Source organism: Macaca nemestrina, chromosome 6 (assembly GCF_043159975.1).
Source record: "Macaca nemestrina isolate mMacNem1 chromosome 6, mMacNem.hap1, whole genome shotgun sequence".
NCBI classification, from domain to species: domain Eukaryota; kingdom Metazoa; phylum Chordata; class Mammalia; order Primates; family Cercopithecidae; genus Macaca; species Macaca nemestrina.
The window spans coordinates 31935421-31958403 of NC_092130.1; the positions used below are offsets into that span (position 1 = coordinate 31935421).

Below are 22983 nucleotides of genomic sequence, written 5' to 3' on the forward strand. Positions count from 1 at the left end.
TATCCCAACTTTTAGATTACATAAAAATAATAATTATATACTACATGTTGTGGAATGACCGCTTTCTCTGGGACACACGTTTTCCATCTAGAATAAAATAAAAACAATTTTTTGAAAAAAATATGGTTATTTGCTTCAGTTATTAGTCTGTGCCACTGAAATACAGTTCTCTTCAAGGCTTTGAATTAAAATAATTATCAGAGTTGATTCACTCAGCAAGTGTGGGAATGCTATGGTTGCTCTTTGAGAGAGGTTGAGGGGAGAATAGAATACAGGAAAAAGGGCCTTGGCCTGGGAAAGTGACCATCACCATCATGAGAGATGAATTTAGTAAATAATGCCAGACCATATTTAGTACTCAATAAATATGGAATGGATAAAAGCATGATATATTTTTAAACCTTTAAAATCTTGTGTCAATCATAGATGATGAGTTGAATCAATGTTGATTTCTATTCAATAAAGTAAGAATATTCTATAAACAAACAGGTCAATAATGGGCTGGGGGGTTTTCTTGACAAGAGAGTTGTTGCATCAAAGCAAAGATTAGATAGTGATCACCTTCAGGGATCCCACAGGGAACTTTCTTATACAGTAAGATGTTGGGTTAGATGAGCTTTATGCTCCACTCCACTCCTGAGACAATGTGATTCAGTGATTTATTGATGGAGAGAGAAAAATGCATAACAAAAACAAAAACAAAATAGACTTGCTCATTTTTGAGATGAAAGAATCTTAGAATTTCTTGGACTCAGGTTGTCAGTTCAGAAGATAAATCAAAGTGGTAGGATCAAGAGACACTATTGCTTCCCTGATGCTCAAAGTGGCTAAAGGTGGAGGCAAAAGAAGTAACCTACTGTTACTAACCTAGCCCATTAAAGGCTTGAATTATGTCCTAGTTAGATGTGTCATCTCTATTAAGAAATGACTGTTTCCCAGATCATGGCACTACAACAGGTTTAAAATAATGAATCATTGGAAATAATTCCTGTGAAATATTATTACATAATATGACCCAAGTTAATGCTATGTTACATTTGAATGGTACATGAATAATTATTATTGTGTTCACATATGTTATGTTATTAGACTCACATATAAGTCTGGGGTGGATATTACCTATCATCTCCATTTTATAGAGGAGGAAACTGGCCCTTAGACAAGCTGAATAACTTGCTCAAAATCTCATAACTAGTGAATTTCTGAAATAAGTCTTAAAAGTAGATTCCTGGGTTCAGAACTCATTTTCTACAATGGCACCATTTTCATGTGAGTCTGCTGCAATGATCAGTAAGCCTCTCATCACCAGTTGTCTTGGTTCTCTACCCAGATCCCTCTTCTGGAACCCTGTCAGGTCAAGTTCTACATTGGTCATAAATCTGAGGAATCCATTCACTGATCTTGGTTGACAAAGCTCAGCTAGTAACCCAGGTTCTTTAACAGAGAATGACTATGTTAAGAGTGTAGAATTTGGTGGTGCAATTAATGGAGCTAGGGAGAGAGCTAACTGAACACCTGCTGTGAATCTACCTGTTCTCTGTTGGAAGTTGCTTACATGAGTTTCCTTAGAGGGAAGATCACTAGCATTCTCAGGCACTAGAATGAGGATCCATGTGTATATCTTAAGAATCAGATGGTACAGAAGCTGAACTGTCCCTGATGCTTTGGCCATGATTGCTTTATCTCCAAACATGGCTAGCTCTAAGAGGCCATGTATATTTTGATGAATCAAGAACCAGAGACCTCCATTGTGTTCAGCCTCAAGGGGCAAACTTAGCTAGTGATCATCAACTGCATTGCCATTTCTAAAGGAAGGGCAACATTTGCACTTCTCACTATGCCAAACATTAGGAAATAACTTAGTTACCAGGAATGAAGATTTTAACAAAACATTATTTATGCCCTTTGGCTTTGATTGTGTAAAATGGCATTTTCAAAGAGCCATTCTATGGCTCTATGATAAGACACTGGCAGTTCCTCTGGCCTTTTGCGTTCATGGGCTGGAAGGCACTCTGTGACACTAATGAACGTAGCACCTACAGCCTGAAAAGGTTGGAATACAGAGAGCTTACTTACATGTATTTCCCTGTAAATCAGTAAAACAGCCAGAATCTGTTCAGATGAACTGCTATGGGGATAGGAATGATAATGTTGCCTAGAGAACACAGTACAGCAATGTTTAAAAGCTTGGGTTCTGGAGCCAGTAAATGCCCTTGTCAATCATATTTCCATCATTTCCTATTTGTGTTGAACAACATAGTCTGTCTTCCCTGAACCTCGTTTTTCACAAGTGAGAAAAAAGAGGACTCATTCATTAACTTACTACTTTTGGTTTTTGGTTTTTTGAACTCTTACTATGTTCATTACTATATTAGGTGTTAGGTATACCCTAGTAAATGTTATGAACACTGTCTTCAAGAAGTTTCAAAGCTGGTGATATTAAAAGGTCTGTATTCATAAGGTTGTTTTGGGATTTAAATAAGATCATGATGTAAAGCATTTAGTAAGAACCTGGTATCAGATATTCTTCAATGAATGTTAGTAAACTCAGGATGCATGCAAGAACTATCTTAAAAATACCAAAAGTGGTTGTTAAATGCCACTATTACTCTTCCAGTAGTTACTTTATATAAATATTATGTTTACTGCTTGTGTCAGTTATTTTAGGAGGTTATTGTTTGGGAGGAAAGAAAAACAGACCCAAAAATGCAAGTATTCGTGCATTTTAACATTCAGCCAAATGGAATACAACATTTTACTTATTATATTATTGCCAATAGGTGACTTTTATGCCTTTATATAGATAAGGGCTAAAATGATGGCATAGTTTCCTAAAAATTGTGGGTGATTTTTGTCTTGCAACAAATAGAATTTCTATTGTGGTTTTTGCTTTACTTTGCAATAAATAATTATAAAAAATGTAATTGGTCTGTGACATCCAGAAATCTTTAGATTTCTGAATCACTGGTTCAATATTTGAGGTGTCTTCTTTGACCAAAAGTTTCTGTCAGAAAATGCTCTTGGTGCTTTGCTTTGCTCTTCATGGAAGCTGTCCTGGAGAAAGTGGAAATATTCATCCCAGTTAAGCAACGTAATACCCTACTCCAGTCTGCATTACATTCTCTGTAAAGTGGGCCCCTGTGTGGACTGATTTCCTGGTCAACTTAATACTATTTTAGTAGAAAAGTAATTTCCTTGAGGGAAAAAAGTCCTCGTGATCAAAGAGGCCTGAAGATATTAAAGAAGGTATCTTTAAGAAAATACCTTAAAAGCAAATATATTGATGCTTTTCCCAAAGCAAATGTTTTCGAATTCATGGCCAATTTAATTCCTGAGAACACCTACTTCTTTTTTCCTTGTCCTTCTAATCTTTTCTCTATTTTGTCATATATTATGTATACACAATGTATATAATAAACTTACAGTTTAAATAGTAACGATAATGACAATACACATGCTCATAAGTCTTATCACTCAGTTTACGAAATAGCACATGTGCTCTATCTTTTTTTTTTTTTTTTTTTTGAGACGGAGTCTTGCTCTGTCGCCCAGGCTGGAGTGCAGTGGCACAATCTCGGCTCACTGCAACCTCTACCTCCTGGGTTCACGCCATTCTCCTGCCTCAGCCTCCTGAGTACCTGGGACTCTAGGCGCTCGCCACTACGCCCGGCTAATTTTTTGTATTCTTTAGTAGAGACGGGGTTTCACTGTGTTAGCCAGGATGGTCTCGATCTCCTGACCTCGTGATCCACCCGCCTCGGCCTCCCAAAGTGCTGGGATTACAGGCGTGAGCCACCGCGCCTGGCAGCGCTCTATTTTTAAAGTGTTTGTATGCCTCCTCTCCAGCTGCCGTTCTTCACTGCTACTCAGGCTACCAGCTCTCCTCTAATTCTATTTCCATCTTCCTCTCTTTTAGGAAGGACACTCATGCAATCACAGATTCTAGAAACATTTCTTCATCTGTGGAGGTATTCAGCTGGTTTTGTTTTCTGGCCTTGGCTAAATAATACTGGTCTCTTTTGTAATTTTCAGGCAATGTAGAATTCAGTATGGGCCTCTTTGTGCCCTTAGGATATTACATATGTGGTTTTAAATATATTTAGCCTAGAGTTGGTTTTGATGTTGTTTTCCCTGATAGTAGAGTTTGTTTTGAAGTTGTTTACCCTGACAGTTTAAAAATTACATATATATTTCAGGTGTTGCCTACTATGTGTCAGGCAGAAGAGAAATGAATATTTATTTGAGACACAAAGATGAACAAGACCCAATTCCCTGCTCTTACAGGGCTCGAAACCAGAATATATATATAATTTTATATTATTTCTAAAAAACACTGAGGGTAATTTTTAAAATATCCTTCCAGAAGCCCTAATGGAGGTTTGTGTCTTTTCATTTCATTGCAGTCAAGCCACTCTGGTGACCTCTGTGGCTGTCCCTGTGATTATCTACTCTAACAGGAGGCTCTCAGTGCTGTGTCTCAGGATAGGGTCAAGTGGGAGTGGTGGTTGTGATAGGGAGGGGTTGCAGAAAATAGTAGGAAGTGCCAGAACCTAAATGAGAACCACCCATATGCTTACGGGACAAACTTATTACAACTACAGATTTTTGTTATTATGTTTTAAATCTACCTTTTATTGTTAGCTAATTACATGCCAGGCACAATATTATGTGCTGTATACATATTAGTTCACGCTAATCTGGAAGGAACTGCTATTGTCTCCATTCGAAATGCAGGAACTGAAACTCAGAGATTAAGCTACAAACTCAAGGCTACTTAGAAGTGACAAACCTAAATTTGACCCCAGGGTTTTCTCTGCCCAAAGCCCCTTAATTTTTAACCATTATATTCTACAGCCTTCACAAATAATTTTAGTTTGACAGGGAGGACAAGTTAATATCTAAAGGGTGTGGCAGCAGACAGATGGTAGTTCAAGCAATTGGTGGGCCTCAGAGATGTATAAGAAACAACTGGAGCCCAGACAGGCAACCAAAACAGAAGTAGGGTGGCCAGTGTTTTGAGGGTGTTTGCCACTGAGTTGCTGTTCTAGAAATAGTAAAGTGGAGAACAGAGAAGCAAGGAGCACACCTAGAGGTGCAAAGTGCCAGAGGACTAGGCTCCCGGGCTCATTGCAGAGGCAGGGGCTCAGGCTGGGGATGCAGCAGCAACCAGGAGTTTCACGGGCAGGCAGAATAAGAGTCAGATACTGGGCACAAGGATGAAAAGAAACCCAAAGCCAGGCTTACTCTTTGATTAGTCATGCAGGGCTTGGCTGGGTGGGGCCTCAGTTGTTTTAACCTCCACACCTATTTGGAAGCTTGAAATGCCTCATGTCCTAGAAAGGAGTACTTCGAGTCTGGCAACTGGGAGTGATGCAACACTTTCCTGAACTCTCCAGAAGCATCTCGCAGAACTCCAGTAGCCTTTTTCCTGTTGTAAAGCAGGTGCTCTTAAAAAGCTTAATTTTGTATTGACTGCTGTGTTTGGATTTAGAGTTCTTTTTAAAAGAAATTTCTGAAATATTTTCAGAATGTGTCCATGTGGATGTGTTGTGTTAAGGAACGTATTTATAACTCTGGATTCCATTTCCTTGATCTGCACCCTTATTGTTAATCAACATTCCAAAGTCAATACTTCAGCTTAAAATTGTTCTCTGACGGACATGAGTTACCTGTTTTACAAGGACTGGCTTATTGGATATAGTAATGCATGCTTTGCTTAAATGTGAGGAAGAGCTAATTAAAAATGAAACAGTGACATTTCTTAGAATTTGTGTAGGCTTCAGTTCTAGCAACAGGTTTTGGTAATTATTTAACTGTTTTCATCTTATTTTATTTGTGTATCTTTAAAATTATATGGTAATGTTTTTCATGTTACAAATGACAAGGATTTTACAAGGTGGTTTTGCAAGAGATGAAAGGAATATAATAAGGAATCTTGGGCTGTGGGCTGTGCAAGGTAATTGCCATTTTGATAACTCCCCCACAATCTCTGGAAAAGCATTTATTGTTCTCTATTGCTTGTATGTTTGTGGATTCTTCGTAGGGAGCTTGAAGAAGCAGAGTTTGGGTTGATGCGGAAAGCAAATAGATATACATTCTAATGTTGGAGCTGGGTTGGGAAAAGACATCATGGTTTCCTTGCTTACTTGTTGACAGAAGCCAAATTCAATTCATTTTAATTTAACTTAGTTAATTTATAAGGTATTAATTGAACACCTATGGCATGCCAACTGCAAGCCCGCAATATGCCAGTGGAAACAGATGGTTACAGAACTAAAGTGAAAATAATACAAAATATGCTAATTTAGGAGGACCAAATATATAGGAGATGCTTTTTAAAGATAATGACATTAAGGCTGAAAGATGATGTGGAAATTGGTAAGATAGAAAAGTGGGAAAGATATTTGTAGAAAGAAGGATGAGCATGTGCAAAATTTCAGAGTGCATGGGAGGTTCTGAGAGTGGTGACCAGTCTGGGGCAAAGTGTGGAATGGAGAGAAATGAGTCTGGAGAGTGAGGTGGCTGATATTGATGGGGCTGTAAGCAGTGAGACTCACTGAAGCAACCTTACCAGGGGAATGGATGATGAGGTCTATGTTTAGAAATATCACTCTGAAGGCTGTTAGAAAATGGATTGTGGGAAGTGGGCGGTAGAGAGGATAACAAGGAAGAGTGGTTGGAAAACATGAATTGGCCAACAACTCTATGCTGGTTTTTCTACATTGCAGTCTCATGTGTTCGCTCTGCTTGGAATGATGCTTATCTCTCTTTTTTTTCTTTTCTTTTTCCTTTTATTGTTATTCATATTTTTTGAGACAGAGTGTCTCACTTCATCACCCAGACCAGAGTGCAGGGGAGCAATCTCAGCTCATTTCAGCCTTGACATCCAGCCTCAACCTCCCGGGCTCAAGTGGACTTTCCAGGCTCAATTGATTCTTCTGCCTCAGCCACCCAAGTGGCTGAAACTACATATACTACCACACCAGCTAATTTTTTCTATTTTTTGTAGAGATGCCATTTCACCATGTTGCCTGGGCTGGTCTTTATCTTCTAGGCTCCAGCAATCCTCCTGTCTCGGCCTCCCAAAGTGCTGGGATTACAGGGGTGAGCCACTGTACCTGGCTGCTTCTCATTTCTCAACCCCAACCTCCCCCAACTCCAACTCACTGCTCTTGCCCACCATTTTCTTTTGCTGACTTCTATCCATCCTTCAGGTTTCTGCTTATAAGTTACCTTCTCAGGGAAGTCTTTCCTGATTACCCAGTCTAAGTCTTTACCCAGTTTTTTCAAACATGTATATTTAAGATTGATGTAACATAATTCTTCCCCTCTAGACTTAAAGCTCCATGAAGAAAAGACTAATGTTTATATTTATTTGCTCTCTGATTCATTTCTAGCAGCATCTGGCAGAGTGAATATTTAATAAATATTTGGTGAAAAGATGAATGAATAAATTCTAGGTTAATATTTTTAATTCCTTTAAAGAGTTTCTTGGAAGAGCGCTTTTTTTTCCCTCCCTAAATTCCAATCAACAAATTTAAAGAAAGTGTTTTTAAGTAATGTTAGTGATGGTCTTGCATCATTCTGAAAGTAAAAAAAAAAAAAAAAAAGAAAGAAAGAAAGAAAAGAAAAAAACAACAAACACCGTTCTACCTGAATTCTGTGGAGGTTAACATGGGTCATTCTGATAGACAGTCTCGTTCCCTAAATCTCTGATGAATTTGCAAGACCAGATCATAGCTTAAAAAGGGTTTGACTATATTTTCTCTTTCTCGCTCTTTATAGATAATATATAGGTAGATTTTCGTATGTTAAATGCATGTGTGACTCTGTTATAATCTAATGAAAATGTTGCTTAATTTCAATTCAATTTACTGAGCATGTTTTTATATCAGTTTTATGCAAGATGCTGTACCAAGCATAGGAAGTTCCTTCACAGAATATAAACTCCAAGGGGGCAAAACCACATCTACTCTGCTCAACATTGTATTCTCCAAGGCAGAACACTGACATTGACAAAGTAGGTCTTAATAGATATTTGTGATTGAATATATGCACAAATGGATTACAAAGATTTACAAGGCATATTCTCCGGTCTTTAAGAAACTTATGATATAATAGTAGGATAAGCTAAATTTCAGGTCTCAGACCTGAGATCAAACATTAGAGAAAGAAAAATATCAGAGACATCAACTAATATGTGAGAAGTTGCACAACTTTACCAACCATTTTTTTGCCAGTCACATTTTATAAACATACAGTAGGAAACAGTTGGAGAGCAGTCCCAATCCAGAGCAATTCTCAGTGTCTTAAACCCAAGAGACATCTAGCAAAGCAGTGTTTTCTGATTCTTGTGCCTGAAGGGTCTCTCTTTATCTGTTTACATTTCAGGAATGTTCAATAACTAAGTAATGTACATGGAGTGTTTTCCGAGTCTGGGCAAGAAGAATACATCAGCTTCAGGGCCTTTAATTTTCTAGTTCCTATTACTAGTCTTAATTGGCCCTTGTTTTTTCCCTAAAATTTTCTATTAGACAGCACCCAAAAGTAAAAAACAAATCTAGAAGATTCAACTCAGTTCCCCCCAAAAAGAGAGTCAGGTGCACATTTATTTCCCTTATATCTGCTTTATTCTACAAAGAAATCTACATATGGTGATGAGTAGGCAATGTGGCATAGATAATATGGGAACAGAAATGTGTCTCTTGTGAATAGATGCATTAAAAGATATTTTGGACTCCCAAGATAGATTTAACATTTTCCATAATGTACAAATTTAAGTTTGCCATCAGTTTTCCTGCGGAGAGAATATAGCAACAAATGAGAAATGCGGAGCCCATAGGCATTTCATTAGCATCCAAACTTCACTAATGAATCCTAAAAATGTATTCAAGTTTCCCCGCTTATTGATGTTTTTAAAAGGAGTGACTGCAATTTAGAAATATTTTTGAACCTGGTGCTGCTTATATAAGGATGATGCTCAAATACATCATAATTTATATCCCTGAAAACATTTTCATGTTTTTTTTAAAAATTTAAGGGAAACATACACTTAGAAGTGTCTTTTCATAAAAATTGTTATTTCTCTTTTATTAAAAAAAGAACCAGAACAATATGCCACATGTTAGATGCTTGTTTTTATTTCATCTATGTTTTTGAAAATATTTTAAATGACCCATATGTTTTTATACATTCCAGTATATCATTCACTATTTCATAATTTTTTAATTAATGTTAATATATCTTGGCGATGATTAGTTTATAATCTTTAAACTACTTTTGGCTATTTGATTTTTTAAGTGTAATTTTTACTATAGCACCAACATATATTCTGTTGAGATATAATACTCTGAAACACAGGAAAGTCTTCAGATTTTGCAGATATTATCCCCTGTTATACCAGGCATTAGGGGGCTCTAACATATCCAAGCCTAGTTGCTAAAGCTGAACAAAAACATGGCTCATTCTACCAGATGTGGATGAGATGCTTAGTAGGGAGGACATTCCTTATCCCTGGAAATAATCCAGATGGACTGTGAGACTACTTGGTAACTTTTCTGTAGAGGAAGTTTAAGCAATAGATTATCAAGTGGAAGTTGAACTAGATGACCATATATTTCCTTTCAACTTGGTGATTTTAGAATTCTCTGATTGACTCTTACTTCCAGAATATGTGGGGATATTGTGATATCAGGCACTCCCAAATTCTACCAACTTGAAGGTTCTGTTTGTTAGAGACAATATGATATAATTCACATATTCCTTAGGCCCTACATCACACCTTCTAATTTTTGTCTTAATATATACTTTTACCTTAAATATGAAAAAGAAAACATTTTAATACTTACTTAACTTGAGAACAGAAGAAGCAATCATTTTTATAAGTTTTGCCATCAGATCCACAAATTAGTTCATACATATGATGACAAAATCTCTCTTGTCCTGGTGGTAACTTTTTATAATCACTGCAGTCAACCTGAAAAAACATATTAAAAACCTTCAGCTCTTTCAACCAAATCTTTATTATCAGGATTTAGGATTTCCCAAGCAAGCTCAGAGGGCTGTCAACACATGTTTCTTATTACAATTGTTGGTTCTCATCTAACCCCTTCAAGACATCTCAAATGTAAAGATGTTCTATGTCAGATATAAAATCATGACTGATAAACATCTTTACCATAGTTGGTTCCCAAATCATAGCTTAATGTAAAAATAGATTTTTTTTCTCACCATACTGGTTGATGTATCAGTTCTTAAAATACATGTCATATTCTCAGATGTAACCATTCTCATGGGAGTACTCAGAAGTGTGATAATATTTTCTGTAGGAATTATCCTACTATTTCTGTCTTTCACTGAAAAAGCTCAATATGAATGCAAGTGTGAAATATAGGGATAACTACTACGATTTTAATGACTAGTACATTATTGACAGATTTTTTACTACTAATTATTGGTAACAATTTACTTGTTATATACTTCACCAACACATAGACGAATGTATCTTAATATTGTACTTGGGAACCAGTGTTCTAAATTCCTAGAGCAAAGCCTGTGGAAGTAGGTAGGCAATTCCCAAGAAAAGTTTTTCATATTTTTAAAAAAATCTATGAGCATATAGAAGAGCATATACAGTAAAGTCAAACACATCTGAATGCAAATCCTGACTATGTGACCCTGGAAAAATTATTTTACCTCTCTAAGCTTTAGTTTCTTTACCTGTAAAATAAAGATAATAACCACATTGTAGGGTGGAAGTAAAAAATACGTAAATGAAAAGATGTGTACAATGCTTAGCACTACATTGCATGGAAAACATTGAATAAATAATAGGCACAATTTTTTTATGTTTTGATTTCTCTTTCAGGTCTACACAAACTCCAGCTGTATACAGAAGACTGCATCTCCACGTCGTTTTGTCCGAGAGGTCTAGGCATGATATTTTATTAATTGTTGAATATCTCTACTTGAATAGCTTGGAATATACTCAAACTTAAAGTTGAATTCTTCTTTCCCTCCAGATATGCTTCATTAATTAATTCATTCATTTATCAGCTTCCATACACCTCCTGTTTTCGGGCTAAGGTGAGTGGAGCTGATGCAAAGATTGGTATGCATGGCAAAATACCAGGAGAACCTTAGAGGCTAGTGCAGCAGAATAGAAACAGCAGTGCTCTATGGTAAGTATATGCCAGTGTGATTTCAATTCCTCTTCTTGCCTGCTCAAATCCCAGGGAGACAGAGTTTATGTGATACTCAACATTGTGATGGGAAACTACCAAGCTCATAACTTTCAGTAATCCTTTACATCCTCTCACAGCTACTAAATCATGAAAGATGGCTTGAACTCAGGCCCATCTGACTCCAAAATTTATATCCTTAACCGTATTATTTTCTTTAATAGGTAAAACGAAAGACTCAAAGACATAAAAGAAATTTCCCAGGCCCCAGTGTCACATAGTTAATAAGCAATAGAGTTTAGAGTGGAACTCAAATTGAGTACCTACTAAAGATTTTTACTACCACACCTAGATTTTTTCAACAATACTCATTACTCTAACCTGAGTCATGAATGGAAGGCTAAATTAAAGTCCTTATTTTCTAAGACAGAGAACAAAGATGTTTGTGACTCATTTAAAAATTATAAGAATCATGACTTGCCCTTATTGAGTTTCACTATGTGCCAGGCACTGTGCTAAGCTCTTTTCAAATACTATGGCTTCAAGTCTTGGAATAATGTTATAAGTATGTTGCCCATGGCCATGTGATCAAAAAGGTGGAATTAAAGACCAGGGCTTTCTAGCTTTGTTGCTAGTGTCTCACCACCTTGTTCTACTCTCTCCATTTTAGAAAAATCTGCCTACAATTTTTGAAATAAAACCAGTTTTGATACACATAAAGTAAATATTCAAACATATGGAAATTTAATTACTATGTAGTATCAAATATTTCCTTACTGCTATTGACTTTAAAATTACATAAAAGTAGGGTGGATGTACTGACCATCTGTTTCGTTTGTTGGGCACATTCTACACCTGGAAGAAAAACAAAGACAAGACAACGTTAAACTCTGGAAGAACATAATCTTACTAGAAAAATAATCTTTGATTTATGCTTTAGCTTTCAGCCTGTCATAAAAATCTTCAGAACTGTGTATCAGCATTGTATCAAGGGTTGAAGCTCTTCACACACATCTTTAAATTTTTTTTCTTTTATGGAGTGGGAGTGGAATCCAGTCAAAGAAATGGAAAAGATGCCATGATGAATGAGAAGTTTGTCTCATCTTTTCTACTTCAGAACCAGAGCTCAGTAGAGACAGAAGAAATAAGTGAGTCATATTTAGGGAGATCTGCTATTGTGGACAGGTATAGATGATAGATGTTGGAACAGTGGTTGAAAATTCTAGGGAGGCCAATTTTAACTCAATAATAGAAGAATAGCCCATGGTGCCAAACAATTGATTATAATGTTTTATGAAGAAATGAGTTCCCTGTAAATGGTGATATCAAGTCAAAGCAGAATCTGGATGATCATCTCCGTAAAAAATTACACAAGGTATTCTCATGAATAAGCATTTGACTTTAGCTGACTCTTAACATCCACTCTACCCCTGAGGTGATGTGATTTAGCGATTTATTGGTTGAGGCAAAAGATGCATTTCAAAAAGTTTCCCTTATTATGTATGTGATGAATTACATATATCCCAGAATTACATAGGCAGAAGACTACATGAACTATTAGTGCAAGGGCAGGAGCAGTATTATCAGAGATACTCACTGAACATGGTTGCAAGTGTCAGAGCCAAAAGTAGGACAATGGCTGTTGCTCTCATAGTACTGAAGCGGCCAAGGCAGTCAGATGTAGGGAAAAGAAGTGACCTGGTGTCTGTCCAGCTCACTTGGATCCTGCCTTATATATTTTCAAGAATTCCTGCCTCAATTGTGAAATAGCAATTTCTAAGTAGTACAACTACAAAAAGAGGTCAGAAATGTCTGCAAGCCATGGGGATTCTTTTCTTGTGAAAGACGGGTAATTGCACATGCCATTTAATAGCTATTCCCAAAACCCAGGCTGATGGATGAAGAATGAGATGGTGACTTGGCTTTGCACTACAATTACGTAGATAATCAGTGGCATTTTTCATTTCATACAATAACTTGCAATAGACAAGCCACCAATCTTTTGGCCATGATTTAATAAGTTTTAATTATTCCTTAATTAAACCATGAGTCATTTGAATTCTTTAATAAAGGCTACAAAAGTGCTGATTCTGGAATGTGCTAGTTTTCTGATAGAGTGACTGTATGAGAAAACTCTGGAAGAAACTTTTGCACGTTTTGTAGGTAGAATTGGAGGACAATGTTTATACTACTAATGGAAGTATTAGTATCTAAGGTTGAAATTCACATTTATTTCCCTTCAAAAGTAAAGAGATAGCTGGAACTTGTTCTGGTATGATCTGGGGATGAGATCATCATACTCTCTCTGAGAGCTGAAACTTTGGGAATCTTGCAGACCTGAACTAATTGCCAGCTACACCACTCTCTATGTGACCTTGTGCAAGCTATTTATCCGCTATAAGCCCTAGTTTTTCTAATCTTCATTTGATCATATCATAAATATTAATGAGCATTTACTCTGTCTTAGAGACTGTATTTTATCTTGAATATGCCACAGTCTGTGAAAAACTGTGACTGCTCTCATGTAGTTTGAGAAAGGATATCTTCTTTTTTTTTGAAGACAGAGTCTTACTTTATCACCTAGGCTGGAGTGCAGTGGCGTGATCTCAGCTCACTGCAACCTCTGCTTTCCATGTTCAAGGGATTTTCCTGACTCAGCCTCCCAAGTAGCTGGGATTATATGTCAGCCTCCCAAGTAACTGGGATTACAGGAGCATGCCACCACACCTGGCTAATATTTGCATTTTTAGTAGAGACCAGGTTTCACCACATTGACCAGGCTGGTCTTGAACTCCTGACCTCAAGTGATCTGCCTGCCTTGGCCTCCCAAAGTGCTGAGATTATAGGCATGAGTCTCTGGGCCCAGCTGAAAGACTCTTCACTTGATCAAAGTTTATTTAAGGTCCTCTGAACCCTTTTCTTGACTAGGCCTTGGTATTGGCCCTCATTTTGTCTTTGGCCTCCCCAGCTCCCAATTTAGTAAAGAACTTACTAAATTTATTTTTAGTAAAGAATCCTACTAAATCATAATCATCCCCCCCCCACTGTTGATATCTGATAAAGTTCCTTGTCCTCCACCTCTGACATATAATTGCTTAGCCTACCTTTAGCAAGAATCCTCTTAGGTCCATTTATCAAAGAATCCCCCCCTACCCTTAATGTGTTCTATTAAGTAGTTTTCTATCCACTGACCCCCTCATTCTTCTTCTTGGCTATAAATCCCCACTTGTCCCTGTCATGCCCAGAGTTGAGCCCAATCTGTCTTTCCTATTATAATAATTCTATTACATTAGTCTTGAAAAATACCTTTCATACTGTTTTAACAAGTGTCAGGATGGCTTTTATTCAATAAGTTTTCAGAATAAAGTTAATAATGACACCCTCATCACAAGCTTACTGCAAATTTTAAATTTGATTGTCTATGTAAAGCACTTTTCCAGGATCTGGCTCATAGTAAGCTCTCAACTAATGTTATGAATAGTACTTGATGACAGTGATCGCAATGATGAAGATGATGATGGCAACAGTAATCTGGAGGGGAAAAAGGCTCAGAAAGTGCCTCGGGATTATCTTAAAATAAGCAAATGATGTACCTTTCTGGCCTTACTAGAAATAACAGATATTGACATGATAGAAAAAGGCAGTTTGTGATGGTCAGAGATGTTGAGTAATTACTGGAGGCAATAATCAACTCATTTTAAGTATCCCATTTGGAGGTCAGGTAAATACCTATTAGGACCCCTGCAAAGGTGATTCCTTTATTGAATGAGGATAGCCTTCATGGCCTTCATCCATATATTCAAACTTTTGTTTTTTTTTACAACAAAACACTTTATTTAATGATAATAGCAATAACAGTAAGCATACTTACTGAGCACGTATTATGCCTTGGGTACTATTGTAACTGCTGTAAGTATACTCTTTTAAATTTTAAAACAAGTTAATGAGACAAGTATTATTACAATCAAGTATTTAAAAATGAATGAAGTGAGGTACAGAGAAATAAGTTTTTTAGGGTCATAAGAGTAAGTAGTAGTCAGGGAAGAGGTGGGACTAAACTCCTGAGGCAGAACTTGGACACTGGAACAAATTGGGAACTAGCTAAAAGAGGTCCGGAGCATAAGGACTTCTCCATAAGACATGCCCCAGAGTATGCCATGTCAGTTTACCATTGCCAAGGCAACACCCAGACATTACTGTCCCTTTCCATGGCAATGACCTGACAACCCAGTAGTTACCACCTTCATCCTAGAAATTTCTGCATAAGCTGTCCCTGAATTTGCATATAATTAAAAGTGGGTCTGGACATACTGCCTATGGGCTAGCCCTGTTTAACTCAGCAAGGAGCAGTAGCTGTGCTGCTGCTGTATACTGCCACTTCAGTAAAAGATGCTGTGTAACACCATCAGCTCACCCTTGAATTCTTTCCTGCACGAAACCGAGAACCCTCCCTGGCTAAGCCGCAATTTTGGGGCTTGCCTGTCCTGCATCAGTAGAGTTGGAAAATGCTATGTAAAAACATGGCGTATTAAACAGATGAAAGAAGTGCGCTGTTAGATGAAGTGGGAGTGTGGGAATGTGGCAACCTGGTTTCTTTGTACCCCTCTTTCCACAATGGCCCCTGGATCATGCTCAGGGAGTCCTCTTGGCTACTTGGAGTAATGGGAAGATCACTAGTCCAGATGAGAAGTTCCCAAATTTCAGAATCCGGACTGTGATAAAGTTTTTGTCATTATGAGGCAAAATATGAAAAACTTTTAAATGCTACCAACTCCTTATTTGTAAACCTTATTTAAGACTCCTCTTTAAATTAAAAAAAAATTACTGTGTAAGTTTCCCAGGTGAGGTAAAGATGGTCTCTAATGTCCCATTTCAGACTTGAAGTGGGTATAATTCCTTGACACTGAGAGATGACCTTTACTCACTGACTTGTCAGGGAGCATCTCAGAGAGCAAGTAGAAAAATCCAAGTTAATGTGAGTTATTTAGCAGCTTCATTGTCAGTCCCACTTTTCCCTGTATGGTGAGTCCAGCTCTTCACTTTAGTGGAACTTTAGAATAGTCCATGGTATTTTCTGAAGAGAGTCCAGTAAAATTACAGATACTGAAAAAGAGGGAGAAAGCCTATTTAACACTGATATGTTGTTCTTGAGAAATATTTCAAAAAGCCTGGTGAACTTGAGTTACCATTACGTACTACTGCTTTTGCACCCCTTTTCCTATTATAATCTTCCAAATGTCCCCCACTTTATCTGTCATGAATGCTTATCTAGCACAGATCCTAGAAAAACCTATTGGTATCACTATTTATTTCCATTTTACAGAAGGTAAATGAGTCTCAGGTTAAATCACATTTCTAAGGTTTCAGATTAAACAACTTAATTTGTAATAAGTGTGTGTTGGGAATGGGATAAGTGAGTACAGCCTCATGGTTTACTTGAGAATTTACTGAACAACTCAGCCTGTGTGGCAAATCCCCTCACATTCTCTTTGGCATTTAACTTTCTGAAGTGACTTGAGGTTGCTCTTTTAGAGGTTGACCTCCTTCATAGGAACAGATTTATCATGTTACTAGTACCCACTTTACACAACAGTCAGGAAGAACACATTTTTAAGTTTATAACTTTTTCTTTTGAATGTACTATTGCAAGAATAGACCAAAGAACTTCACATGTATTCTTTGCCTTAACGCCACATGCAAATTTTGCCATCTGTGCCATTTGCCGTCAATGCCTTTATAGAAAACTGACCCCAAAGATCAAGATGTACTATTGTTATAATGGCCATATTCCTCAAATTGATCTACAGATTCAACATAATCCCTATCAAAATCTCAGTTGCCTTTCTGAGAAAGAAACTCACATTTTCCAGTATTAAAATTTACTACAAAGCTATAGTAATCAAAACAGTATAATAGAGACATAAGGATAGTCCAAAAATAAACTCTTACTTTTATGGTGAATTGATTTTTGAAATATAGTTTTATTTTATTTTTAATTGGCAAATAATAATTGTATACATTTATGGAGTACAATGTGATGTTTCGATGCATGTATACATTGTGGAATGATCAAATCTGGTTAATTAACATATCAGTCACTTCAAATACTTATCATTTTTTGGAGAACATTTAAAATCCATTTTTTTAACTATGTTGAAATATAGAATATGTTATTATTAACTGTACTCATTATGCTGTGCAATAGATCACCAAAACAGACTCCTCTTCTCTAATTGAAACTTTGCACCTTTGGACCAATGTCTTCCCTTTCCCTCTCCACTTCCCGACCCATAGCTTCTGGTAACCACCATTCTACTCTCTCCTACTATGAGTCTGACTCTTTTAGATTCCACATATAAGTAAGATCATGTAGTATTTGTCTTTCTGTGCTTGGTTTATTGCACCTAGCATAGTATCTTCTAGTTTCATCCATGTTGTCACAAATGACAGGATATCCTCCTTTTAAGGCTGAATAATATTCCATTGTGTATATCACATTGTAAAAATTCATTCCTCTGTTGATGGGCACTTTGGTTATTTCCATATCTTGGCTATTGTGAATAATGCTGCAATGAACATGGAAATGCCAACATCTCGTTGACTACTGATTTCAATTTCTTTGGATGTATACCCAGAAGTGGGATTGCTGGATAACATGGTAATTCAATTTTTAGTTTTTGAGAAACTTTTATATCGTTTTCCAGAATGACTGTACTAATTCACAGTCCCACCAACAGTGTACATATTCCTTTTTCTCACGTTCTCACCAACACTTGTTATCTTTCATCTTTTTGATGCTAGCCAATCTAACAGGTGCAAAATGATATATTATTGTGGCTTTAATTCACATTTCTCTAATAATTAGAGATGTTGAGCATTTTTTCATTTGTCTGTTGACCATTTGTATGTCTTCATTCAAGAAGTGTTTATTCAGGTCCTTTGCCCAATTTTAATAGGTTTTTTTTTGTTACTGAATTGTTTGAGTTCCTTGTATATTTTTGATATATGGCAATTTGATTTTTGACAAGGGTGCTAAGACAATTCTTTGGAGAATAATCTTTTCAAAAATTCAGGCTGGGACAACTGAATATCCACATGCAAAATAACATAGGATGCCACATACAAAATGTAACAGAAAATGGATCAGAGACTTACATGTAAAATCTAAAAACAAAAGAACTTTTAGAAAAAAAACAAAGTGTAAATCTTAGTAACCTTTGAATAGGCAATGATTTCTTAGATATGACGCTAAAAGTACAAGAACAAAAAATATAATGGGTAAATTGGACATTATGAAAGTTGATTTTGTGCCTCAAAGGACAGCTCACAGAATGAGAGAAAATATTTGCAAATCATGTATCTGATGAGACACTGGTATCTAGAATATATTAAAAAAATTACAGTTCAATAATAAAAAGGCAATCTGATTAAAAATGAGCAAAGGATTTGAATAGACATTTCTCCAAAGAAATGCAAAAGGTTAATAAGCACATGAAAAGACCATTAACAGTTATTAGGGACATGAAAATCAACATCAGTTATCACTCCCCATCCATTAGGATGGTTAAGATAAAAAAGGTGACATGTTAGTGAATAGGTAGAGAAATTGGAACCATTATACATCGCTGGTGTAAATGTAAATGAAAATGTAAAATAGTGAAACTGTTTTGAAAAATAGTTTGGTAGCTCCCCAAAAAGGTAAACATAGAGTTACTAGCAATTCCACTCTTAGGTATTTATTCAAGATTATTGAAAACATGTCTACACAAAACTTGTACATGAATGTACGTAGCAGTTTTATTTATAAAACCCCAAATTGGAAACAACCCAACTATCCATCAATTTATGAATGATTGAATGTCATATATCCATGCAATGGAATGTATTTCAGCTGTATAAAGGAATGAAGTACTGATACATACCATAACATGGATTAACCTTGAAAACTTAATGCTAAGTATAAGAAGCCAGACACGAAAAGCATATTTTATGGTTTTATTTATATATTGCATGATTTTATTTATATATAATGTCAAGAATAGCAAATCCACAGACAGAAATTAGATTAGTGGTTCCCAGGGATTGGGAGGATAGCAGGGGGTAGATAAGAGTTACTGCTAAAGGAATAGTTTCTTTTTGGTGTGGTGAAATGCCCTGGAGTTAGGTAGTGGTGATGATTGCACAGTTTTGCTAACAGATCAGAAACTACTGAAATACATACTTTAAAAACATGAATTTTGACCCTCTCTCTCTCTGAGAGTACAAAAAGGCCATGAATTTTGTGCTTTGTGAATTATTTCCCATTAATAATAATACTAATACCCATTCAGGATCATGCATTGTCATGTTCTTCAATCGTCTTCAAGGCATAACACTGGAACAGTGCTTTCTTGGTTTCAGACGTTGTAGACCCACGTGATTTTGTAGAATGTTTCTGAATTTGAGTTTGATATCTCGTAACGATTATATTGAGGTTGTGCGTTTTTGTCAGAGAAATCCAAACGTTGTTCTGTGTTCTGCATATTGTATCTTTTCAGCCAGTATATATGATGTTGATTTGCCTATCATTAATGATGTTAACTTTGATCATTTGAGTAAGGGCAGTGTCTGAATGATTGTTCTACTATAAAGTTACTCTTTTCTTTCATAATTAATAAACATTTTATGAGGAGATTCTTTGAGATTATGTAAATATTTTATGTTGCAAACCCATACTATGGAGTTCAATAGGCCATGTTTTAATGGGACAAACTATATAAATGAATGTGTATAATCTTTGTGTGTTCCAAGTTATACAGTTTCCTTTTCACTTTCTAATACCAATTTCTAATGAATAGAAATGTTTTCATTTTTCAAGCAAGGGGAAAAAAACTTGAAAAATTGCTGGTTGTATTTCTTTAACATGCAATGCATGTTGCAAAGAAAGTGATTTATGTTTTTAGGCCTTAGTAAATATTGGAGAAGGATGGGCTTTCAGATCATAATTGTTTCTTTAGATTTTTGTAGGACATTATAGTTTACAAAGCATGTTTGCATGCATTATCTCATCTGACTCTCACAGTATACATGTCTAATTAGGAGTGATTATTCTCTTTATTTTATAAGTAAGGAAAGAAATACTTTAAATACACGTTAAATTACTTTTGCAGAGCCACATACCTTGTAAATGTTCAGGTTGGGTTAAGCCCATGAGTTTTCTGGGTTCATTGTGTTCTCCTGAGCTGCTTGGTGGAGTTTTATAATGAAAACAATGATGAGAAGGAGTCATCAAGACCATAAAGATGCAGATGCTAATGATCACACAGTGAGACAAATCTCAATGAAATCACTTCTTCTCCAATGCCTAAACTTCAAAAGGTAAAATTTTAAAAGCAAATTTACTTCACATTAATATTACAGTAAGTTAGCAGCTTCCCATGTAGGAATGATTTACTCTTCCTAAGAATAAAGAAGGAAAGAAACTTAATAAAGTTAATATATGTCATTGTAAGAAATACTTATAAATTCCATTGACATTAAAGAGTTTATAATAAAGAACCAGTCTTTTATCATCAGCATCACACTTCAGTGGGAACTCATTTGAATTTAAAATGTTTTTAGATTGTTGCCATTATAATTCTTAATAATATACATCTATTGCCTCACGAGCTAAAATTAATAATTTGTTGACTCCCATCTATGGAGGGAAAAAGTATTAATTTACATTTCCTTTTCACCCTTCCCAAATTTTGATAGGCGTATCATGACTTTTTAAAATTCTGCTTGTTAACTTTATAACCTAAAGTAATGTACTTTAGTCACTATTTCTATGTCATCATCTTTAGACAGTATCTCATATCCCAATAAGTACTTCATCTGTCTCCATACACTTCACTTAATCAGCATTTTTGTCTAGCGATTTTTCACCTCTATTTTTACTTTTATATTTCATACATTAAAAATATGCATGTGCTGTTCTGTATTCCATAATTGTATCTTCTATATTTTGCTTATGGGTGGGTTTTAAAATTTGAACAGCAATAACTATTTTTAAATTCATTTATAAATATTAAAAGGATTCTGGAAATGTATCCGTTGTAGACAAAATCTAGACTTCAATTTCAGAAAGATTGGGGATACTTTTAAAGTCGTGAGTTTTGATAAATGCTGGAAGAAAAAGGTCAGCATTATCAACAGTCTGGTGTCTGCTTTGGATGTCATATTGATCGCAGCACTAAGCCTGCCCAGGTCTCCTATGAAGCGAGATATCTCCTTAGCTTTCTTATGTAAGTCTGCAGAACAAACGTTATGTAGACCCTGAGCCAGTAGACCTGTCTGCCAGTAGAGCCCAGTCCTACAACTGGGCTATGTAAGTGTTTTGTAAACTATAAAGTGCTTTATAGATATATGTACTAGTTCATATCATAGTAGAAGGAATTTGATTTCCAGGGATCATAAGATATAGTGGATAAAACTCTGTAGTATTTGGTCCCTGGATTGATTGGGAGTAAGCAGACCTAGGTTCTTGTCTTAGTCTTCCACATAAGCAATGAAGCATTTTCAGCTTTTGGAGCTCAGTGTTTCCATCCATAAAATGAGGCTGTTGACTGGCTCGCTTCCATTCCTGACAATGAGGAATTATTAAAGTAAAGGTGTATATTTTGTGCACATTCTGTATCATGGTTCCATTGATATCTTCACCTGATCTTCATGTACAGTTGGCAGGAGTTGACATAAGTCTTTCTAAGTGCACCACACACAGGGGTAAAGATGAGCTCCCAGTGTCAGAGTATACCTGTGCCATGATCAATGTATGTATCACAGAGTATACCTGTGTCATATCAATACATCTATTACAATTTACCTGCAAGCTTTCATGTACACATGCTGTAGACTATAGTGATTAAACATATGGGATATAAAATCAAATCATCAAGGCAAAAATGCTAACTAAATTTGTGGTTTTCTATAAATTCTTTACCCTTGCCAAATCTCAGTGTATAACAGGAAATTTCTCATAGTATAATTGAGAGAAATAAATGAAATAACAAACATAAAACGTATTTCACAAGTTCTAGTGTAAAACAAGTGTTAGCCATTATTATCTTAGATTATTTGAAAGTTAGACAAAAAAAATTGCTAGGGCTTTTGAGTAGCATAAGGTCATTGTGAGGAAATACTCAATATAAAATATCTTTATTTTTACTTATACAAATTGATCACTGCAAACTATTTCCTGCAATTATTTATTCATTGGGAAACAATTAATGCTTTTCTTTGTGGGTAAGTAATGACTTGGGGAGATCTCAGCTTCATTGATTCTTTCTCTAAACTGATTTTTGCTTGTACAGGTCATATGTTAGACATAATGTGTAAAGATACTTTAGTTATAGCTTATTTTTCCTAGATTTTAAGTCAATGATACCATACTGATGTTGAAAATCAGGGTGGCATAATGAAAAGAGGATTGGACTTGGACTTGGAATTAGAATATATGGCATTTAATCCTAGGTCCCCACCTGTGCTTTCTAACTTAATTTCCCTTGTTTGTTAAAAAAAAAAAAAAAGAAAAAAAAAGGAAAATAGCAGCAGTCCATCCTATCACAGAGAATAAAATTAAGAAATTCTCATGAAAAATGTTTTAAAACGATAAAATTCTGTTTGAAAACAAGATTTAAAAATTTGAATGAATGCAATAGCTTTAAAACAATTTTTACAAAACTTGATGAATAATATACAGACTCAAACTAAACTTACTTTTGGTATCACTAAGAATATCTAAAAAAAAAGAAAACAGTGAAAAAGATAAGGATCAAAATTTGCT

General features: G+C 35.8%; 1 protein-coding gene and 1 long non-coding RNA gene across 2 annotated transcripts in view; one reads left to right on the forward strand and one right to left on the reverse strand.

Annotated features, from left to right (window-relative positions):
- The window catches only part of LOC105466900 (uncharacterized), a 101223-nt gene that overhangs the window by 40487 nt on the left and 37753 nt on the right, over positions 1 to 22983 (forward strand). The window lies entirely within an intron of this gene.
- LOC105466899 (serine peptidase inhibitor Kazal type 9) lies at positions 1897 to 12865 on the reverse strand. Its single transcript, XM_071097911.1, has 5 exons — positions 12778 to 12865; positions 12004 to 12035; positions 9849 to 9976; positions 5670 to 5733; positions 1897 to 2043 (listed from the first exon to the last, which is right to left on the reverse strand). The coding sequence occupies exons 1-5, from the start codon at positions 12830 to 12832 to the stop codon at positions 1897 to 1899; spliced, it is 426 nt and encodes a 141-aa protein (XP_070954012.1). The 5' UTR covers positions 12833 to 12865.

Bases quoted from the DNA above. Each gene is read 5' to 3' on its own strand.
- LOC105466899 (XM_071097911.1), bottom strand. From the start codon at position 12,832: ATGAGAGCAACAGCCATTGTCCTACTTTTGGCTCTGACACTTGCAACC. The intron at 12,036-12,777 runs GTGAGTATCTCT...TTTTTCTTCCAG, and splicing joins GACACTTGCAACCATGTTCA to GTGTAGAATGTGCCCAACAA. The intron at 9,977-12,003 runs GTCAGTACATCC...ATGTTTTTTCAG, and splicing joins CCCAACAAACGAAACAGATG to GTTGACTGCAGTGATTATAA.